Source organism: Barbus barbus (assembly GCF_936440315.1).
Source record: "Barbus barbus genome assembly, chromosome: 7".
Classification (NCBI taxonomy): Eukaryota; Metazoa; Chordata; class Actinopteri; order Cypriniformes; family Cyprinidae; genus Barbus; species Barbus barbus.
Genome location: NC_136735.1, coordinates 25,699,022 through 25,722,123, shown reverse-complemented (window position 1 = coordinate 25,722,123; position 23,102 = coordinate 25,699,022). Strand labels below are relative to the sequence as shown.

The following is a 23,102-nucleotide window of genomic DNA, read 5'->3' as shown; positions in this document are numbered from 1 at the left end:
CAGCACTGTTTAACTGCGCCCAAAACCTAAATGTGTTTTTTTTGTCATGTTATGCATGAATGGGGCCAATTTCGTTTCAATTAAAACTATGCCAAAATTATATTAAAACTGTTTCCAAATCACAAGACAACAAAAGATGAACAAACTCAACTTTTATGGTGAGGGAATGTGTTCTTGTGTTCCAAAACACCATTGAACAGAATGCAAGGCTACTATTATTAACTGAATCTTATCTTAAATTTAATCAAAAAAATAAAAAATCAATGCTCATTGCGTGAGATGCTAGAAAAAAAAAAATCTTGTATATTGTATATATATCTTGTTTTAACAAGATATATATCTTTTTTCTTTCATCTCTCCTGCAGTTTCTAAAAGTATCATTTTGACTTGTTTCTCTTCCTCCCCCATTTCTGTCTCTCTCGGTGGGCTTGTAGTTGAGGGTGACGAGTGGAGCGTGTGTCCCACTCACAGCCTGTGAAGCGTCTGTCTTAATGAGAGAAAGAATGGCCCAGGAGATAGATACACACACACAAACAAACAAGCAACACACACAATGCAACACATTACACTCCAAACCCAACACACACACACACACACACACAGAGACACATCTCAGCTCCATGGTCCACACAACACCAACACATACACACACAGCACTACTCACGTCAAAGAAGTGTCCTGTCATATCACAGCGGTGGCAGCGTTTGTGCCAGTAAGCTCTCTCCAGACAGTCATCACTGGTGTGGCCAGGCAGCGAGCAGTTAGAACAGTAACGGTTCGGACAGATCCTCACAAGGTGTCCCTGAAGCCCACATAATGAGCAGCATGGCACCTTCTGCTCATAAACACACACACACACACACACACACACACACACACTCCAAGTCACAATAAGGACATTATAAAGTTGGCATATGACATTGTCTTCAAAGCATTAAAACCAGAAAAGTTTATTTTTAGGTTTGATTTATTTATTTTAAGAATTCTAAAGTGAATATTTGTAATATTCAAGCAATAAAATCACTACACTAAATATCACAGTTTCTACTGCTATTTTGTGCAAATAAATAATATATAATATAACAATGTTTAAAACAGGAGTGTCAAAAGAACAAAGAACAAAACAATACTCAAATCAAAAAGACCACTTTACAAACTTACAACTTGTTATAGTTTATACCAGGGTAGTTTAACCTTTGAGCCTAAAGGACCATGCTCAATTTTTATAGCATTTTTTTTTCTTTGTATTAAGGAAGTAGACAACAGTATGGTAACAGCATATATCATGATATTCTTAAAGATATTCTACTTCAAATATACAAATTGAATGTGTCCGTGCTGAATAAACATACTAATTTCTTTCTTAAAATCTTATTGACCCCAACATTTTGAATGGTAGTGTATTAAATAATTGCGCATTATAACAATCCAGTGAATTAAAATTATTTATGCAACCATTCAACACTTATCTTACACAAAAACTTTGATCCAAAATGCATTGTTAACCCTTTTTCTTTTCAATCCAACGGTCTAAAATTCAGTTTTGATTAAATCAATTGCAGCATTTTGTATAAGTGGCTAAATTGTATAGTTGAAAGTTTTGTTGGGCTAATGCTATAGGTGTCAGCAGATCAATGAGTGAAAATAAAGAGATTTTGATCTTTGCTGTGGGGCAGGTGACTATAGTGTATGCAGAATGACGGGTGGATAATGATGTACCTTTGGTTTGGGGCAGTTTTTGGAGAGATGGCCGGACTTTCTGCAGTTGTGACACGTGATGGATTTTTCAGTGTAGTAACGGTTTGAAACACGCCTCGGGCCAATCCCTTTATTAGAGATCTGAGCCTACACACACACACACACACACACACACACACACACAGACAAAATGGTAATCACCTCCTATATAAGACGATCCTTAAAAATACCAATTATTTTCTGTTTAATAAAAAGTATGTTATAAAATTCCAGTATTATTTTTAATCATATCAGATTTGACAAAAAAAAAGCAACATTACCTCTTTATCCTTTTCTGATAAAGCCCAGACCTGTTTATTCTCTTCATCATTTGCATGTTCTACAAAAAAAAAAAGATCAGTACATGAGAAAAACAAACTGAAACCATCAACATGAAATTAGATAAAACTTCAATAAGAGATTGTGTGTGATTATGTGTGTGCGTGGATGATAAAAGAGGCCCACTCCCCTAATTTGACCTTTTTTTTTTTTTAGCTCATTCTCAAGAGACAGAGAGACAGTTACTACAGCAATACACAGCTGCACATCAACACACACTGCATTAAAATACACCACACACACACACGTACATACAGAACACTAAAAAAACTCCACCGAGTCCAAAGTAATGAAAATACACAAAACATTTTGCAGTGAACTAATGAGAGCTGACCAGGGTCATCAAAATCAGCATGATACCAACAATTACTGATGCTAGTTTAGTGTATCACACACTAATTGCACTGAAAAATTATACCAATTCATAAAACAAAATGTGAAGTCATATTTTCACAGGCAAAACACACACACGCACACAATTACAGATATCCACACTTACAAGCAAAGTAATTCAAATGGTTGGTTATAAACAAACCATATACGTTCATTCATGAATGTGTTTGCTTTTTTAAATCTACACAACCAACACATCGTAACAATGCCCCCAAACATTCCGAGGACCCCCAGTACAATAAACAGGAAATATTTCCTTTAAACCTGATGCCCCCCTTCTTTCTTTCTCTCACACACACACATACACACCTCCGTGTCTCTACGTGGGGGAAATGCCTCGTCAGTTACGGCCCAACAATCACACAAAGCCAGAGAAAGGAGGACCTCACTATGGTAATCCTGCCAGGCCTATTCACAATGACACACACACACACCAAAGATACTATAATGTACTTCTCATATGAATATTAGGAATATTTTCATAAATCCACCCAGTTTTCACATCAAATCCCCCAAATACATTTAACTAAAACAGTATGTGGAGTTTTTCCAAATGGCATCCATACAAAATATAGACCACCACCAGAGGGGGCGCTAGACAGTAAGCCATATTCAACATCACAAAAACACCTTTCGCTTTCCATACAGCGAAACCGAGATAGAAGGATGAAAAGTAGAGCAAGGGAGGGGGGAATAGCGGAATGGCGACAGATGCTACTTGTAAGTCTCATAGGTATGCTAATTAACATAGAACCAACAAATAAAAATAAGAGGTGTGCGCGCAGGGTGCAACTTCATCAGTGTGTGTGTTTTAATGAATTACAGCTGACTAATAGTCTGAGAGAGAAGAAAGCTGGCATGCGCCCGGCCACCACCGTTGGGTCCATGGAGAACAAAACGGATGTGTAGGAGAAACTAATTAACCATGAACACAAGCTCCCATTAGAGAGAAAGAGACTGAGACACTATTCTGACTTTAAGTGTACTCTGTGTGTAGGGAACACACAAACTCAAAACACAAACTGTCTGGGACTGGGAGTGTTTCCTCTCACAGCTGAATCACGGTCCTGAACTAAACTGCTACTAAAACTTGTTAATGGGATCCTCTTTGGAAAATTAATTTAAGTGAACACGAGGCCACAAAGAATAGTCAATATACAGGACCATTCAGAATTGTTGTTTTTAAAAGAAGAATTTTATGCACACCAAGGCTGCATTTATTTGATCAAATACAAAAAAAAAAAAGTTTTCTATTTTAATATACTCCTGTGATAGCTAAGCCAAATTTTCAGCAGCCTTTACTTCAGTCTTCAGTCTTACACGATCCTTCAAAAATCATTCTAATATGCTGATTTGGTGCTCAAGGAGCACCTGTTGTCATTATCAATGCTGAATATAGTTGCTGCTTAATATTTTTTTGGAAACTTTGATACATTTGTTTTCAGAATTCTTTGACAAATAGTAAGTTCAAAAGATTTAATTTGGCTTTAATTTGAGATAGAAATATTAGAAATCTTTTATATCATTATAAATGTCTTTACTGATTGTTAATGTATTTAATGCATCCTAGCTGAATATAAAAGCATTCATTTATTAAAAAACATTTCTGACCCCAAATTTTTGAATTTTAGTACAATTTTTATAATATTCATTAAAAGCGTGCAGAAACAAAGAATTATGGTTCATCATAAATTATTGAATTGAGGCTGGTGTGGCATAGTGGTTAAAAACTTGACCAGGTTGTAGGTTTAAACCCCACGTGATCCGTCATGTCACATCCTTTGATTCTACGTCACATGGCATTTCGGTTAAGGTGACTGGCCCAAAGCTGATCTGACCACCCATTAGCCACTATGAGCAAATATGGCATATTTGAAATTGTACATTTCTATGGGGTCAAGCAGTAGCCGATCAAGAGACATTAATATGAATGTCATCTGATAATTTTCTCTGGCAATTATATGGACTTGTTTAGACTGATCCATTAAATACCAATTTTGTAGGCTCACTCAGCCAGACTTCTGACTATTGGCCTAAAATTCAGTCAGCTTTGTTGTTTTCAGCTCACCGTTTTTGCATGCACTATGCATCTGAAGGAATTTGAGGCTACCACGATTGAGCAAGGCATTTGTAATGAGACATATTTCCAAATAAAGCAGAATATTCAACGAGGGAAAAAAGGTTGAGCAGAATGTTACTGATTCATTGGAACTGACTGGATTATGAAAAGCGGGCTTTCAATAGCATAGCAGACCAAGATCTTGATGTTGAATTGCAATAAATGGTGAAAACACTTCACCTAAATATGGACGCTGAAGATCAAGTTCACCCTCAAGAGCTTCTACAAGTATATCAATGACTTTTCTGGTTTCTTGGTTATTCACAGTTATACTGCTTTTAAGTGGCATTAGTCTGCATTAACAACCAGATTTTAGAGAGGTTAAATCCCCTACATCAGTAGCTTAAAAATGCTTTAAATACAATATTGAACAATAATAATAAAATACATTTTCTTTTCTTTGGAACAACGTGCATTGATCCAGAAAGTGTACTAAAGGAATAGTTCACCAGAAAAAAACATTGCAATCAATTACTCACCATCATGTTGTTCTCATGTTGCATCTTTGAAAAAAACCCCCACAAAATTCCCTCAAAACTTTCATGCTCCAAAAATGTATAAAGGCATTGTAAATGTAATCGATATGAACAGTGTCTAGCAAGCAGATTTGAACTTATGTTTACCATATTTGAAGTGCTCCATTAATCATTGTTTATATGTAAATAAATTAAAACTGTTCATCATACAAAGCATTTGTCTCTTCAGACTCCAATTAAACCGCTCAAATCATATGGTCTTCTTAAATCATGAAAGTTTTTGGGCAATGGACTTTCAATTGAGGGGCAGACATCTCTCAGGTTTCATTAAAAATATCTTCAACTGTGTTTCGAAGATTAACAAAAGCATTATGGCTTTGGCTTTTTGGATAAACTAGTCCTTAAAAGTAAGCAGTTGGCGTAGTTTGTTTGCATAGACAGCACATGACATCCCATACGATGCAGGGACACACGCATCCATCCTGAGCACCTCTCTCTGCACTCGTCTCCCTTAACAACCTCCCTCAAGTGTAACCATTCAGCCTCCTCTAGCAGACTCCACAGCACCGGGAGGGGGAACATGGGACTGAACCCTAAAAAAACTGATCAAAGCCTCAAGCAGGCCCCGCCGTTAACCAGTTTTGCCAGCCCTTTGTGCGGTGCTGTTGACTTCTGCCACTGGGCTGGCGGAGGGGACAAAGAGAGCGGAAGAGAGGCCAGCAGTCAGATTAACACAGCCATACATAACAATGGAGCCAGAGTGTGTGTGACCCTGTGTACCTTTGTGTGTGAGGGTGTACGTTTAAGAGAGGGCGAGAGCGAAAGGAGAAGTTGCTCATGTTCAGTCCCATTTTTTGGTTCTTATCGCAGAACTCAATATAGATAGCCCGATGACCTAGGGTCAATGTAAAGGTTTTGGGACAACTCACTGAACCCTCATTTGACCTATTTGGCTAACATATCATTACCATTCAAAAGTTGTTTTTCTGAAAGAAATACTCTTATTCAGCAAGGATGCATTAAATTCATCAAAACGGACAGCAAACACTTTTACACTGTTACCAAAACAAACAAAAACAAAAAAATCAAATAAATGCTGTTCTTTTGAACTTTTTTATTCATCTAAGAATCTTGAAGGAACAAAAAGTCGGTAAATTGAAATGCATATTATACGAAAAGGAAAGCGTTTTTTTACCTTTCATACATTTAAACCTGTTGTTCCCAAAACCAAATTATAAACCTTTCAAATAGCGTAATAGGGGCACTTTAAGTATAATTTAGAACTATTAAATACTATGTAAATATATAATGTAAACTAAACATAATATATAAATACACAATAATAAAAAATTTAAAAAACTCAAATTTTGTGGTAGAACCAGTCAAAAAGTTGGCCAAAAAATCTGAACTAAAAACTTCCTTGTTCAGCGTTGTATTGTGCAACTGATTTTTCAAGTTGTTTGCAAACTAGATAGGAAATAAAAGAACATGGTTGTAACTAAACTTCTACACAAAACAGCACTGGTGCATAAACAGCAAGACGCAATGCAACAACCATGTACACGACTGGCTCAAGTGCTTTTGAGAAACAACTAATCATTTGATTCACAAAGGTTTGCCAAGTTAATGCCATCAAATATTTGAATGATATTCAGAGATTGCTGCACTTAGTAATAAATTCACAAGTACATCTGTATATTTCACTTTATATCCAGTGTTTTCCATATAACCCATCATAGAAACTACCACAGCATTACTTTTTTGGCCACTCTGGTTTAATCTATTTTGGATAAACCCGCCTCCAAATGGCATGCAAAACGAACTATGGCTGGTTGCTTTCTCTTCCTGTCTAAGTGGGCGTTTCTTGGCCAGAATAAGCTGCAATGTGGACCAGACTCTTCGCCATTTAGTCAAAGGTCTGGATATGCGAGACCAGCGATACAGAGAATGGTAAATGCCCCACAGAAGGGCAGACATGTGGGGTCAGCAGCCCTCACAGACCCACTGACAAATACTTGACATGGACCACGGAGCAAATGCATTACGTCCCTATTCACCCTGCCTGGAGCAGCCCTTAATCCAATCAAACAGTGATCAAACACACACACACATACACACACAGCATTCGCGCCTGCTTGACCAAAGGCATGTCTTTCTCTCCTCCTGGCCTCCATTCTTCTGTTCCTCCACTTCCTTCATCAGCTAAATAATCTCCTTGCTCATTCTCATTTCCTGTCAGAATCCATCCCTCCAAATCGCTTTCATACCTTCTGTGCAGCCCTTTCACTCTCTTCATTATTTTTATGGCCTTTTTGCCATTTTTATGGAAATGATAGTAGAGAGAAAACAGGAAATGAATGCAAGAATGGGAATAAGAAATGTTGCGAGTTGGATTCAAACATTTATCTCCCACAAGAGCACCATCTGCTAAGCCACAACTCTGTCCTCTCTGTTCCTTCATGCCATTCTATATTCTTGAAACTTTGAATCAGTCTTTGTATCAGAAATGCCAGATTTACATCCACACGGGCAATTAAACTCTACTTGACGGAGGAGACGGAAGGCAGAATTCAAATGAGCGGTGCAGTGAAATGCATCATGGTCCATGAACAGACCACAGTGAGTTAGGTGAGCAGTGGTGAATGTGAGTGTGAAAACCAAACAGTGTGTAACAACGCCACACTTCAAAGACAAAACACACACACACAAGGGTACCTCACTACAAGAGACTGGAGATACGTGTGCTTACAAACATACTCGCTAGCGTTTCACACTCGACTAAATTCAAGCATCCAGTTGGACCACAAACAAAACATGTTGGAAGAGAGGACCAGGACATGAATTCAAGCAGAAAGAGACAGACATGTTGAGACAGAGATTAAATGAGAGAGATAGAGAGAGAGAGATCTCCCTCTCGGTCAATACATCGTGTACAGGTTGATTATGGATTACAGTGGCACATTTCATTTCATTTCATGCTCAGTCTTCATGTTTGCAGCACTGTTGTGGAGCCTTGCAACATGGATTACACTGATATCTCTATTGGACACATACACACAACTTTAGCACCAAAAACCACCTTTGGAAAACACACACACAAACAGTTTCACTGAAGTTTCTGTTACTGTCATGAGAGGGAAAGTTAATTCTGTCATTAGTTATTCACCCTCATGTCATTTCAAACTTGTATGTCTCAATTTTACCAGAGAAACATAAAAGTAGAATTTACTAAATAATCATTATGCAACTGTTGTTAAAGGAGAACCATTCACAATGACCAAAGGCTGTCAAAAAAATAAATAAATATATAAATAAATATATATATATATATATATATATATATATATATATATATATATATATATATATATATATATATGTATATGTATGTATATGAGAAAAACTGCACTTTTAAAAATTCTTTATTGGCATCTATGGTTCCACGAAGATCCTTTCTATTAAGAATGGTGCTTTAAAGTGAAGAAGGTTTTTCAGATAATTCAATTGTTCTTCTCACTAAGAAAATATATGTTCACTAAAAGGTTCTTTGGGGAACCCAAAATAGTTCATTCATGGCATTACTTCAAAAACCTTGGAACCTTTATTTTGAGTGTATGAAAATAAAAGTAGTCCATATGACTTGTGCACTATATTGCAATTCTTCTGAAGGCATATAATAGCTCAACGTGACAAAAAGGGCAATATTTAAATCATTATTCTCAACTGATGTTGCCTTGTTATAAGTATTTAATAAGTAAGTACAGTATTCATGATCATTTTATGATCCCTCTTTTAAAGATCTTAATAAAGATCTTGCAGATTCTGAGAAGAGCTATATAATTTGGGGTCAAAATTTGGTAAATAAACTAATTTGTAACATTTATTGTAAAAAAAAAACACTTTTAAAGGCTTGAGTTAGCTGGTAGAAATTATAATTGGCTTTATATGAAAATGGAAAATAGAATATGAAGTCCTCAATTGGACAGCCAGGTAAACACTTGTCAATGAAGATGTACAGTAAGCACACCCCCAAGTCTGCCAAACAATCTGACAATCAGTTCACATTACACCCACTCTGCAGGTACAACATGATAGTGGGGCATGTGGCCAAAGTGGTGCCCCCTACCCAAGATTTGGCATGGCACAAGGTATGTGCTACCACACTCCTGGCATTCCTGACTCCTGGTTTTAAGGGGGAGGTGGGGCAGGTGGCCAAACCTGTCTGTCAATGTACCGTTGCCTCTTGCAACCCAGAGGGGCCCCAATTACTGCCCAGCGGGGCGCAGTATGGCAACAGCATGGCAACCACAAGGCAACCATACGCTCCAATCAGAGTGGCAGACGGGTAAGTGACAGGAGATAAGGGAAGAGAGTCACATGGGATTGAAAAAAGCACATGCACACACTCAACATGACTCTTTGTACTTGGTAATCTGATGTCAAGTTAATGAAAAAACAAAAACAAAGCCTTCAACCATAAAAAAAAGATACAGACAGTCCATCCAGGAGTTAACCAAAATTAAATTCTGCCATTATTTACCCTCATGTCATTCCAAACTTGTATGACTTTCCTCCCTCCTTGAAACACAAAAGAAGGAATTCTGAAGAATGTCGATGCTGCTCTTTTCAAAACAGTGACCAAGGGCCTGCCAAATCCCATTTTTTTATTTCCAAAACTTCCACAATGTAGCTCTTAAATTCCAACTCAAATATTTTCTGTGAATAAAAACTTTCAGTCTGCTCCGGTCTATTCCTAACACAAAGCCATCGGCTTCAGAACACCCAAAATGTATGGTGTTAATTTATTTTAATGAAATAATTACAATAAAACACTTAACAAATAATTATTCTTTTTAAGTCTGGACTAGTTTTGTGTTGATTTTGTATCAGTTTTAGGAGCTCGATAGCCCTGCATGCTTTTGTTTGCATGGTCAAGAATGGTCTAGTTTGTGTTCCATGAAATAAAGTCATAAGGGTTTTATAATAACATAGTAAATACAAAACACACAATGCACAGAATTGTTATGCACTGTAAACACTCTCAACTCTAACTAACATCGATTTTCAAGAGTGATTACAGAAAGTTATCCGAATCCTGTAATGTAAAAGCATTTAACAACAAATTATGATACAAATAATGTATATTTAGTTAAAGGAACGTACTGGCAGTCAGGCTGCACGTGCATCAATAGAAACAGCTTGTGTGCACATGCACATCTCCGTCTCGATCAGTCACTCGTCACAGCTCTAGTCTGTGACAAACCTGCTTCAAGAGCCCACCAGAGAAATAGGACCACAGATTGTCCTGCCATACAAATGATAACAGCACTAAGACACCATGCATATGTTTATATATACTAAATATTATTGATTTGTCACTGCAGCAACTTTGGAGCTAGCATGGGATATATATTAGCCTGTTACTGAATATATGCAAGATACAGAAAAAGCATTACTAGTCACCAATCTGTCAACATGTATATTTCAAAACTGGCATTTCAAATGTATATTGTCTGTAATTTTACAGTGTGCTGCTTTTGCTGGTGCATATAGTTAAACGTGAATATTAGATATATTCCACATTACAGGTCTCAAATTACATTCATGTTTGAAGCACAACATTTCCTGTGAAGAAAAACTTTCGGGATGTTTCTGTCTTTTCGAAACGCAAAGCTCTCAATATCAGAAGACTTGGAATACATCATTACTAGTCACCAGTGTCACAATGTCAGTTCCATATTTATTTCAAAACATACATTTCAAAACAAAACTGCACGTAAATTGTGCATTTTGCTGGCACATATGGTTTGCTATTTGAAAAAGCGTGGTAAAATGGGCTCTTAAATCGGATCAGAATCACTGCGGTATTAAAATATTGGTGTATCTTCCACTGCATCTTCTATATGAACGTACCCTTAAAGAAAAATTAATACTCAGACTCGGCCTTTAGAGTCTCCACAGCTTGCGTTGTGTTTTAAAAAATCATTTTAAATTGAAATAACCCTGGAAACATCCCCATCACACAAAAAGCAGACTTAATATTCCAAACCTTCAGTTTTCCTTCTGCGGCCATATACGCACAACCATACGAGAAGGAAAAATGAAATACTTAATAAAACCAGTAGCTTGCGACTTCAATTTCATTCTGATGAAAATTCTCCTCTGGGAGTGTTTTTCTATCAGGCTGAGGGGCAGATCGACTTTTCATGATTGTTATTATATGAAAAGAGATAAACACCATCATTAATCGGCTACATTCCCTTTCCCTTATCACCGTGATAGGAGGAGAGGAGGGCTTTTCTTCCTCCCATCCAACCCACACTGTAATTAGGCCTCCCTTTCATTCACTCACTCACTAAAACGTGAACGCGCACACACAGACACACACACACAAGGGATGCGAGAGACAGCCGTGTTCAGCAAATTAAAAATTTGTCATTAAGTGGAATTTACCATAATGCTGTTTTATCTTCCAGCGGTTGGGGGGGCTGATGAAGTGTGTGTGTGTGTGTTTGTGTGTATGTTATGGGTCTGGGGTGTTAGGGGGTGTGTGTGGGCAGTGGGGCTTCTGTAAATTGAAAAAGCAAAATAATCCTGCCCTTTCTATCGCCCTCTTCAGTCACACACACACAGCAAATCCATAGCCATTGGGGTAATTAAATAATAGCGCTTTAAGATTCTAATGTTTTTTTTTTTTTTCCTGCCCGTAGCCCATCATTGGACTTTAGGAAAAGTGGTAACAATATAGGATGGATATAAAACAGGTGGGAACAGAAGACACACACACACACACATACGCATTAAATATAACCACACAAATTAGATTAGGAAACATAAAGCTGGCATTATTAAAAACGATATCTCTTCGTCTTGAATTATAATGAAAGACAATAGGACTTATTTCTACTCTTCCCACAAGAGATCCGAGAAAAAAGTCCACGGGGGGGTCTGGGAGGCCTGCACTGTTCAGCTCGGACAACCTGGAATAAAATATGAGTTTGGGTGGGGTTCAGTTCCACCAGATTGACAGCAGGCAGCACGCGTAAAAATAACCGTTGCATTGAAACAAACGCTACAAATGTGGCGTTTCCACAAACGGTGCATCAATGAATACTTCAACCAAAAATCTAAATCCCCTGTTGGTAAACAGGAAGCAGAAAAAAATACATTTACATTTAGTTTTTATTTCCTATAAAGTTGGAAAGCAGAGAACTAGTTATTGGAGAAACTGAACTAAGTGATCAATAATTCATGAATAGTCGCCACAGTTTATTTGTGGTAAGACCATAATAGCCACAGATATATTAAATAAATAAATAAATAGGATGGTTAAATGGAATGTTCCTGGTTAAATACATCATAACAATTAATTCTTGAAATTGTAAACAATGCAACAACATTTTTGACAAAACCCCCTTACAATAAACGTCTACCGAGAAACAATGTTAGTTTGCCCTCAAGCTTACACACTACATGCATAATTGTCAACACCTACTTTTATTTCTTTATATGCAGAAATAGCTGTTGTAGTATTTACATTACATTCAAATATTAAATCTTTTAAAACATGTAAATAGTTTCAATAAAAATACAGTTTTTCTTAAGAAAATACTAAGCTGAAGTGTGAATAAAAAAGACTCAGTTCCAGATTATTTAGTATGAATTAGCATGAACATTTCTGTCCAAATACCATTATTATTTAGTGTTATTCACTGTAATAAAACCAAGGTAATTTTTCTAAAGGGTGATTTCAGTTTCATTACTATAGCTTAGCGTTACTAATAAACGCAGACTGAGACGATATGTCTAATTTTTAAACAGTCACATTAAATTCCATCAAACAAAAAGAGATTAAAAAAGGCTGAGAGATGTCAGGCGAGGAGGCGAAGGGAAGGGGAAAGACAGATGGCGGGGCTATGGCTGGGTGAAAGAGGGGTAAAGGGGGGGCCAAAGGAAGCGACAGAGAAAGAGAGAGAAGGTGTAACGAGAGGGTTTGCCTGTCCATCTTCACCTCACTCTCTTCCCCAGGGCATTCCTCCCTTTCCTTCTAGCTCATTCTCCCGCTCGTAATTCTCATTTATCGGGTCTTCCCTTGTTATTCTGAGCTCTTGTTTATTCATTATGTTGGTTCGCCCATTTCAGCTGTTTTCCTCCAATACAATCAGACTATGCAGATTACTAGAGGAAGGCTTTTGTTTGTTGTTTTTTATTTAGCATCCTTAAATGCTCAGCAAAATTTCACAACATATACATCAATGTACAGTAATAATTAATGCATATTTGAAATGAAAGGATAAAATGGTTTGCATACGATGACAGGCAGGACTAAATTTACTCCTCAGAAACCCTTCATTTCTCCACTCGTCCATCTCTCACTAGTCATCCCTCCATCTGACTTTGTTTTTCTCAGCCATTGACAGGTAATAACATCCAAAAGAAAACCCAACTGACAAGCCCATTTGAATGTGTGTTTAATATGATAACGATAGTCCTCAGACCTTATACCTGACACCTGCTCTCTCGCCTATATTCATTCTTCCAATGGAAACCCTTAACATTGCGTTTCAAACTATTGAATTACAATGTTTCCAAATAAAACACAAAGTAAACTATCAGTGGATGGTTCAACAAACTTGATTTCGGGGACTTTTTTTCACCTTTAATATTTAAAATTCAGTGTATCGCCCATCAAATACTTGGATTGCACTTCAATTAATTGAAATGTCTCTAAACCCATAAAAAGACGGGTACAGAGGAGAATATAAACTTTTAAATATCTAGAGCCCTATGGAATCTGTTCTTTTTGTTCCAAATTGTGAAATTTGCATTTGAGTTATCTTAACTTTAATCATCAAAATGCATGCCTAATTAATTGAATTCATAAAACTTGAACAATTTAATAATTTATTACAATTTTAACAGTAATAGGGCCCTATAAAATCGGTTTTATTTTTTCACAAATTTGGGTTCCCCAGGTTGGGAACCACTACCCTATTGATTCAGTTTTAGATTTCTTGCAGATGCTCTCTTTGTTGTCTCCGCTTTATTTCTGTCATAATTTCTTTAAGTTAAACCAAACTTTTATTTTGGAAGGTTGCAGTGAAGACCACTGAGTCTGTGTGTACATGACAATAGCTTTTCTCAAATGAAACGGTGAAATGCTCGTGAAGTGACTCTCTCTCCAGAGCAGCTCTGGAGATGAAATTCATGTGTTCATATCCTCATATATTGAGACGGTATGTGCAGTAAAAGAAACTGTGTCATGCATGCAGAACACAAAGCATACAGAGTTTATTTTTCTTTTTGTGGTTTAAAAATCACTAGTCCATATTGGAATTTGAATTTGTTTGAATTTATTTTACAGCCCTACTTTTGATTTATTAATTATTACAGGACTCTGTGATTCCATCCACATTTTATGGTATTTCTGTCACTTCTGGTGGCATTTTTGACCCTGGCTCCAACAAAAATTTTCATTAAACAAAATCAGTGATTTTATTTATATATTTTTTTTTTTGTTTCTTTAAAGCAGAATTTTAAAGCTAACTATACAAGTTTTGTGCCAAAATAAAAAGTCATTTATTCCTCAAACATCATATTTTTATTTCTTTTCTTTTTTTTGCCAAACTACTAATGCAGTTCAAACTACTTCATTCCATTCAAACTTTGTAAATAATTTGGATTTTATAAATAATTTTTCAAGAAAAGCTGTCTGACTTGCATTGTTTAAATGCTCACCATTCAGAATCTATCTCTGTAATATTTGGTGCACAAAAGCAGTATTACAAGATGACTGCCGTGTACAAATGAAAACAACAGCATATAGAAAGAATTTCCAAAACCAAAAATTTTATTTTACTCTAAAAAATGTAACATTATTCTTTTGCTCCCATCTAAGCACTGGCATTTCCATTCAGAAATGGAAATTTCTTCAAACACTGAATGTTAATCTTCAAAAAAACAAGTGAGCTTGTGAGCATTTCTATTTAAAAAGTAACTACAACAAAATAGCAGGTAAGGTGAATATATAACCCTAAAATGCCCTTGCACCATACATCAGAAAATCCCATTACACCCAAAGGGATCTGCAAACTGAATTGAACGTACTTATATGAACAACAGGAGGTTTCTTTAATACACCTTACCACATTCCTAATGCCCTCACTAATACCTCTCTATTTGAATGTAGTCACTTAAGGCAAAGCCTTTATGGGAAAAATCTATTAAACATGCCATCAAAGAGCACCGGTGGTTTACCCTCAAAAAGGATTACATTCCAGACCCCTCTCTCGCTTTGGTGCATGACAGAGACAGAGAGAGGGAAAGAAGCGGGAAAAAAAAGTATATATATAAAACAGGGGGTTGAGAAAGAAAGATTTTTTGATTAGGCCTAATGCTGAATAAATATGGAGAGATTTGCGGAGGAAAGTCAGTCATGCTCAGTACCTCGTAAACACTCTCCATTTCTCCTTCCGCTGGTCCACCGGGCCACTAAGCTGGTCAGCAGCGGCAACCCAATTACTATTGATCATCGCACTTCAGGAAAACGAGAGAGAGGAAGAGAGCGAGGGGAAGAAGGAGATAGACAGATAGACAGCAAAATCCATTCAAAAGTAAGTGTTACTTTGCCCTACTCACTCTGGAGGGCAAGCACAGAGTGAATACTCTGAAGGGTGCAGGGCATTACTGTGCGCTCATTTGGGACACAAAGACTCTGCGACAATTGAATGTTACCTTGACTGCAGCAAAATGTACAGCTATTAGAGGTATCCAAAAATGAATACTCTGTCATAATCTACTCAACCTCATTTCACAACCTGCGCGACTTTTTCTTCTGTGGAACGCAAAAGATTTGCAAAATGATTTGAACAATGTTTCTACTGTCATTGTCAATATACAACGAAAGTTAAGCATGTTTTTAAATGTCTTGAGTTCAAAAGAAAAAGAAATGTGTACAGGTTTGGAATGATGTGAGGGTGAATAATGTTGACAATAATGTTCAACTTTTTTAGATAAAGCTTTTGTGTGAAATGTCATAATATCTCCTGAGCAATTACGTTTCAAACTAATAGAGAATGTCTTAATTACCACAGGTTTTAGTGAGAAATTGCCAAACAGCAACAGTAAAAATGCTTTGGGAAGTGAGCTTTTTTCAGATTTCCTTTGCTTGCTTTCGTATGGAGCTTCATAAGTGCAAAATGCCATCTGGAAATCACCCAGAGAGAAGCAGAGAAGAGAGACTTGTGGGATAGGAGCCATTTGTCAATAAACACCAAGTGAAATCACTTGACAAGCGTATTATTCTTTTCGACGTTGATGGATTTCCTTTTGCAAGGAAAGTTTGGGTTGGGCAATATGATGGCCAATAGGTATTAATTCTGTCAAAGCCATTCATCGTTATTTGCTACTTGCTAGTCAGAGGTAGGTGGTATTTTAGGGGAGGGACATTCTCATTCTGGTGAGCATTTGATTAGGCAAATATCTGTAGAGCAGAGGATGAGTCATCAATAGTTCTAAAAAAAGATGTTTATATGTTAATAAAAGTTAATTAGCATGCTAAGTGGACACCATTGTCTTTAAAGCAAACAGACATGGACTAAAAGCCACAAAGCTGTCAAATGGATTTTGTGAGGTCTTTGAAAACAATTTTAAGTTCTGTCCATTTCACAATAAAAGATAAACTAAGGAGAGTTATAAAGTCAATGTCATACCTAGGATTGTACAGAAGGTTAAAGTCAGTGTTATATCAAAACAGACTCATATTTTATGGAATATAGCAATGTTTTTATGAAAGACTTCAGCTTTCACTCACATGAAACGATTAAATGACAACAATGATCAACCATTGATCCAATCAAGTCAAATAATTTGAAAAGCCCATTCAATGTGATATGCGTCACAATAGGGAAGGAAAAACGGTATAAATATTTTGTTTCATGACAACTTTAACAGATCTGCCAACTGGCAAATGAGCTGACGACTGTTCCAATCAAACAATCAATAATAATAAAAATACCTGGGGCTGTTGAATTATAAATGGACTGTTTAAAAAAAAAGATTTATACATTCATACATACATAAAAATTAATGAATAAATAAATATAACTAGGCCTATACAGTCAACATAAGGCTTTGAAAAATAAAATAAAATGTTTTCATGTTTTCATTCTTCATGCAAAGTAAACCTTTTTTAAAACAGGGTTTCTGCTGTTATAGCTATTATTTCCTCTAAGAAATGTTTAGGTTTCATCTTATACAATATTATAATACAAACCACTGCTTATGTGATAATGAGGATGATAGCTGGCAAAAACATTATTGGATTTTAGTGGAAAGATAAACTGGCAATATGTCTGGCGTATGCAGCAATCGCAGCGACAGTAAATAGAAGAAGAGGTGAAACGATATGAGAAAAATGGCTTCCTGACTGTCGCTCCATGAACATATCAGCCTTATTCTACCAATGAAGCCAAAATCTGCACAGCCAGGTTCTCCGCTCCAGCGTCAGCTATCGCAGCTCACAGCTAAACCAACTGTAAGCTTGAGCCGTAGATAGCAAAAGAAACTCAAAGCTTTACATCTCCATGTCATTATGAATTACGACCAGAAATTTTCAAGCTTAAAATCCCAGCAGATGAAAGCGGGATTCATTATTTCTGCAAGTTGGAGGATTATTTGATACGTTTTTGTATTATTGTCTGAAATATAGAAATCTACGAGGACAGAAGCCTTCCAAAGCCTTCAGTGAATAACAATAAAACATCTTAAAATCATTCACAATATGAAACAAATCTAGTACGGCTATATGCTACAGCAAGCATTTTTGAGGTTTAATACATAACGGCAACTATGAAGTAAGTACCCTAATACCCTAATTTCACGGTGACCAAAAATTTGAATGAGGAAAGTGCTTTGATTTACTCAAAATTAATTAAGTCAGAACATGTCAAAACACAAGGTCTCAGATTGAAAGTTCTATGAATAAAAACATTAAATATATATATATATATATATATAAATAAAAACATTAAAAATTAAAAGTAAGATTAACCATGGTAACTATGATAATGTGGATTAACTTGATACAGTAAATACCAGGTAACTCAATAGTTACAATGGAAGAACTATAGTAAATATAGTTTCTTAAGGGAGCATTAATAGATGACTGTTTTATGTTGTTTCTTCCTTTCTATCCTTCTGTCTGCCTCTCAGTAGTTGTACCAGAGAAGTAAATATAGTTATGAAGTTGTTTTTGATGTAACAAGTTCAGTTAAACAGTTGGCGCAACAAAAAGGAAAACTCTTGCTGCACACTGGCGCACTTTCACTCTCTCCTTCACACATACATAATTGAGAGCAGCTCCCTCGATATGCAAAAGAGACCCTAATAATAGTGAGGTGGCGTTTTTCCGGAAGGTCCCTAAGGGAGTAAAGAAGGCTTGAGAGATTAGTAACAGTGAGACACAGACCGACTAGCATAAAATTATTTACACACAAACATCTCACTACTCAAGTGGAGAGATCAGTATAGTCACAAGCAAAGACAAATAAATGAAATAAGGCTACATGTCTATTAAAGTCATCTATAAATACCATAAATGACTTTCCAATGACACTTTTTCATATTACTTTTCTATAGTTTCAAAACTTATACATTTTTGGAGTAGATAAGAACTACATATAAATAAGTGAATATCAATCATCACTTATGCATTTGGAAAGCAATACAAAATACTGTAAAATAAATTGTATTTTAGGTGGACATCTATACATTTTTGAATATCGTTAGCACATATGATGAATGTGGTGGCTATTTAAATTTACTTTTGGGTTACACTTTATTTTAATGTGTCTTTATTACAAAATATTTACAGAAATAAATAAATAGTAATACTATTAACAGGTTTAGTATTAGTTGCTTATAATTATGCATCTTTACTCTATTATAGTAAGACTTGTGTAACTAGGACATTAAAATAAAGTTTTTTTCTACATTTGTACATTAATATTTCATATAAAATTATTTCTTTTGAAAATAGGTTGTTAGCAGTTATATAAATATACATATAGTAGCAAGTTGCTGTAGTTGTGCTGTATGTAAGTTGATGTATAGACCCACTTACTAAAGAGGCCACAAAATTCCACATTTTCCCGCTTCATTTTGCACCACTCTAATGAAATTATATTAATAATCTATAATCTAATAGTCTACAATCTCATAAATACTCCAAACAGATCGGTAATCATCATATTGGCTCAGTTTTAATAAATACCCCTTACCCAAACACCCCACCCAAAGAGGCAGGGTGATTTAAAAGTTGTGCTGAAACGGAGAGAAAAAAAAATTAATCAGGTCTCACTGGGGTGCCTCCGTCCTCTGTCGCTGAGGAAATAATTTGATTTTATATTAAATGACTGCTTAATTATAATGAATTTTATAGGTAATTGCAATTACCTTTCCTCCCTCACTGAAGTTTCCCCCCCCCGCACAGAGACACAACTTATGAGGGCCGGCACCACAGAATGATAATCAAACCAGACTACAAAAACCAAGAGAAAGTGATCGTATCCACAGACCAGGAATTTTAACCATAGATGGATTACACTTAAATTGGCTTTAACACAAATTACAATATTAGTCTGAATGCAAATAAATAATGTGCTTCATATTCATTCTGTACAACCTACATCACTCATTTCAGCATTTTTGTCATCATATAGATAGTGCCATTACAATGAAAACGGACCTCTCATCTCCGGACACAAAATCAAATATGAATTTTTGTGGTCTCAATTCCTCTTCTTAAAAAAACCCAAAACAAAGCATGCATTTTCTGCTTTCCGAGCACCATCTTGTCATCGCATTTGAATAATTCTGTGAAAAAAATATATATTCGGTGCGTGGAATTAACGACAGAGGCTAGTGGGTGTGGGGACTTTTTCCACAACACTTTGTCTGAAAACAGCCCACACAAATATTCTATATTGAAAAAACGTTCGCATCAAACCAAATGAGCACCTGCGAAAACAAACACAGATGTTGGACTTGAGGTTTTCCGGGACAACGCTGCATCTTCGTGTGGTGAAGATAATCACAGAGGAACAGACACAATATTCAGATTTAACCCACTCTGGGGGAATACTCTCCTAACTATTACAAATACATTAATAAATATATTCATTGGTCATTGGTGAATAGCTAAATCTTTAATAACTAAGACAGAAAATTAGTAAATGTATTATTCAGGGACACTACACGTGTAATAATAATTATAAAATTATGTTATATTCAAAAAGAAGAATGAATTTAAGTGTTCTAGACTAATGTGAGGTAAAGTTAGATCTATTCACACAGGTTACCATAGTCAAAATGCTTATTAATTTCTATGTAAACCTTGTAGAAAATGGAGTGTATAATTCCTTCAGCAGAATAACTACGGTCAGACAGCGCTGCCGGTTTAAATGCACAGACCTGCCGCTCTGCACCACTGATAGAAACTATGACAATGGACCGGGGCTGGGTACCTCAGGCTTGCCTTCTCTAATCAAAACTGGTGTGTGACCATTTAGTATGAAATTGGGATGGGAGCTTGCCAGCTAACCCCTTCTCAAAAATACACCCCACACCCCGTAACATGATTAAGGATACCTGCTGTCCCATGCAGAGCCCACCCAAAACGCCAGACGTCCAACCAGGAACACACGCAGACCTTTCAAACAGGATTACACTGCCCACACTCATAGCGTAGTTCACCGGCCATTCGTGAAGAAAGGGCTGATGGAAATGCTCTTTTCTCAGAGAAGCCGAATGTCAACCCGATTAAAAATTACAATCTCTTGGAAAAGTTTGATGAGATTCTCTCGATTTAAAGCAAAAGTCGTGTTGCTACTACTTTTTTTATGATCAAGAGAACTATCCTGACAAAAATGGTTCAAATCACATGCGAAACACATTTGCAGCAGCTGAAATGCATGCCAACTCCCCCCACCCACAAATTAAACAATAAATTAATAATATATGAATGTGGAAAAATTAAGAAGAAAAAAAAATAACAGCTTACAATGACAAAACGATTATTTTTTATTATAAGGATGACTACTGATAAATTGACAATATTATATATATAAAAAAAGCATTAAAAAAATAGTTTCTTCTTGAAATCTGCTATAGAGTAAAACATTTACTGTCTGAATAGATGAAAAGACTTTATAATAAATAATAGACCTCTGGGACCTGGTTAGACTGTCCTTGAAAACAGGAGAGTCCAATTAGAGTCACTAATCAATGGACTGTAATGATACTTTGGGAATTCTACAACAAAGTTTGTGTGTGCTCAGAAAGAGAATTAGTTAAACATGCATAATTAGGTAAAATAATCATAAATGTATATTGTACAAATATGAACACTGAAAATAATTTGTGTCTAAATTGAAAGGATTGATAATGTAGGATACAACAGGAAAAAATATATTTAACATTCTGAATAGGCAGAAGCAATACAATGCCAATATCAATACAGAAAAAATGTTAAACATCGCTTGATAATCTCATTTGATAGATGTTAAAATATCTGACCGCATTTGGATATTTCTCATGAATGCCAATAAAGACTATTTAATATTACTATATATTTCGTAATAATGATATTGAGAAAAATTAGATGTAAAATGAATTATTTAATATTTGTACAATAAAACAACCAATAAACATCTTGCCTGAAAATACATATAAGTATATAAAACAGCCTCGTGCTGTGATTTTATGGCGAAGCTGTGTTTGTGTGAGGACATGGCGTCTGTTCAAACACACCGTGTGGAGAAATGGGTGTGGTGTTTCAGCTGAAGTGGCACTGCTGTGCCCAGATAAGAGTTGATGCCTATCCCTGCCACACACACACGCACACACACACACACACACACACCTCCCGGTCCACACGCTCACAATAACACACACACCAGCACCACTTGTCTTACACAGACAAACTTACACCCCAAAAAGCCCTCCAATCTCACACACACAGACCTACAGACACATATCACCTCACACAGCAGCCACGCCTCACAAACACACACACACACACACACACACACACATACACACACACAGCTGCTAGAATCATGTTGCACTATGCAGTCTTAATAAATCCTGCAGATAAAACACTTTCACTCTCTAGCATTCAGCAACACTAGTTACACAGCACACGGTCTCATTTCTCCGGCCTGACCGCTGGCATCTTGAGCTAAAGCATTGTGACCCATCCGTAATGATGCACTCTACTATTGACTGCGTATACAAAACAACCACATTCATATTTACCTTACCTTCAAGCTCTTCTCAATACACAGTTCAATGTGTTAAAAAAGGTACATAAATATGGAGGAATTGTGCAAAGAAACACAAACTAGAAGGTCTAGTAGTCTAACAAAACCTTGACAAAGATAATTTATTCTACTGAAACTGAATGCAAAATTCCTGATTTGTAAGCTAAAACACAACTGTTATCTTTAGAATGTAAAAGAAATGTTAAAAATGCACACATGCAAAAAATAAGAGTTTTACATCAATATCACATGCACAATAAGCAACTCCAAATATAATATTTTCCAATATAATTTCTTTTTTTATTATTATAATCTCAACTCGATGTTGTAGGAATCTCTTTTGCTCTCTCAAAGTGAGTAATATAAAAATGTGGCTTTTAAAAATATATATACAAGAAAGAAACCAATATTTTACATTCTTGCATTGATTCAGCAAGAATGCCTTACACTGATGAAAAGAGACTGTTCTTTCCACAAAAATGTTAGGCAGCGCAACTGATTTCATAATTGATAATAATAAGAAATGTTTCTTGAGCACCAAATCATGTTTTCTGAAGTATCATGTGACACTGAACACTGGAGTAATGGCTGGTGAAAATTCAGCTTTGCTATCACAGGAATAAATGATATTTTATATACATTTTATAAAATATACTAACATTGAAAACAGTTAATTAAATAGTATTTTACTGTAATTCTGATCAAATAAACACAGCC

At 36.0% G+C, this 23,102-nt stretch overlaps 1 protein-coding gene across 1 annotated transcript in view; it reads right to left on the bottom strand.

Moving 5' to 3' along the window:
* Positions 1-23,102, bottom strand: part of LOC306872756 (zinc finger CCHC domain-containing protein 7-like) — a 46,783-nt gene that overhangs the window by 16,104 nt on the left and 7,577 nt on the right. Inside the window, exons 3-5 of the mRNA XM_079421519.1 lie at positions 2,019-2,077; positions 1,720-1,845; positions 665-835 (exon numbers count right to left, since the gene is read on the bottom strand). Of these exons, the coding sequence (XP_079277645.1) occupies positions 665-835; positions 1,720-1,845; positions 2,019-2,077 (356 nt within the window). The remainder of the gene's footprint in view (positions 1-664; positions 836-1,719; positions 1,846-2,018; positions 2,078-23,102) is intronic.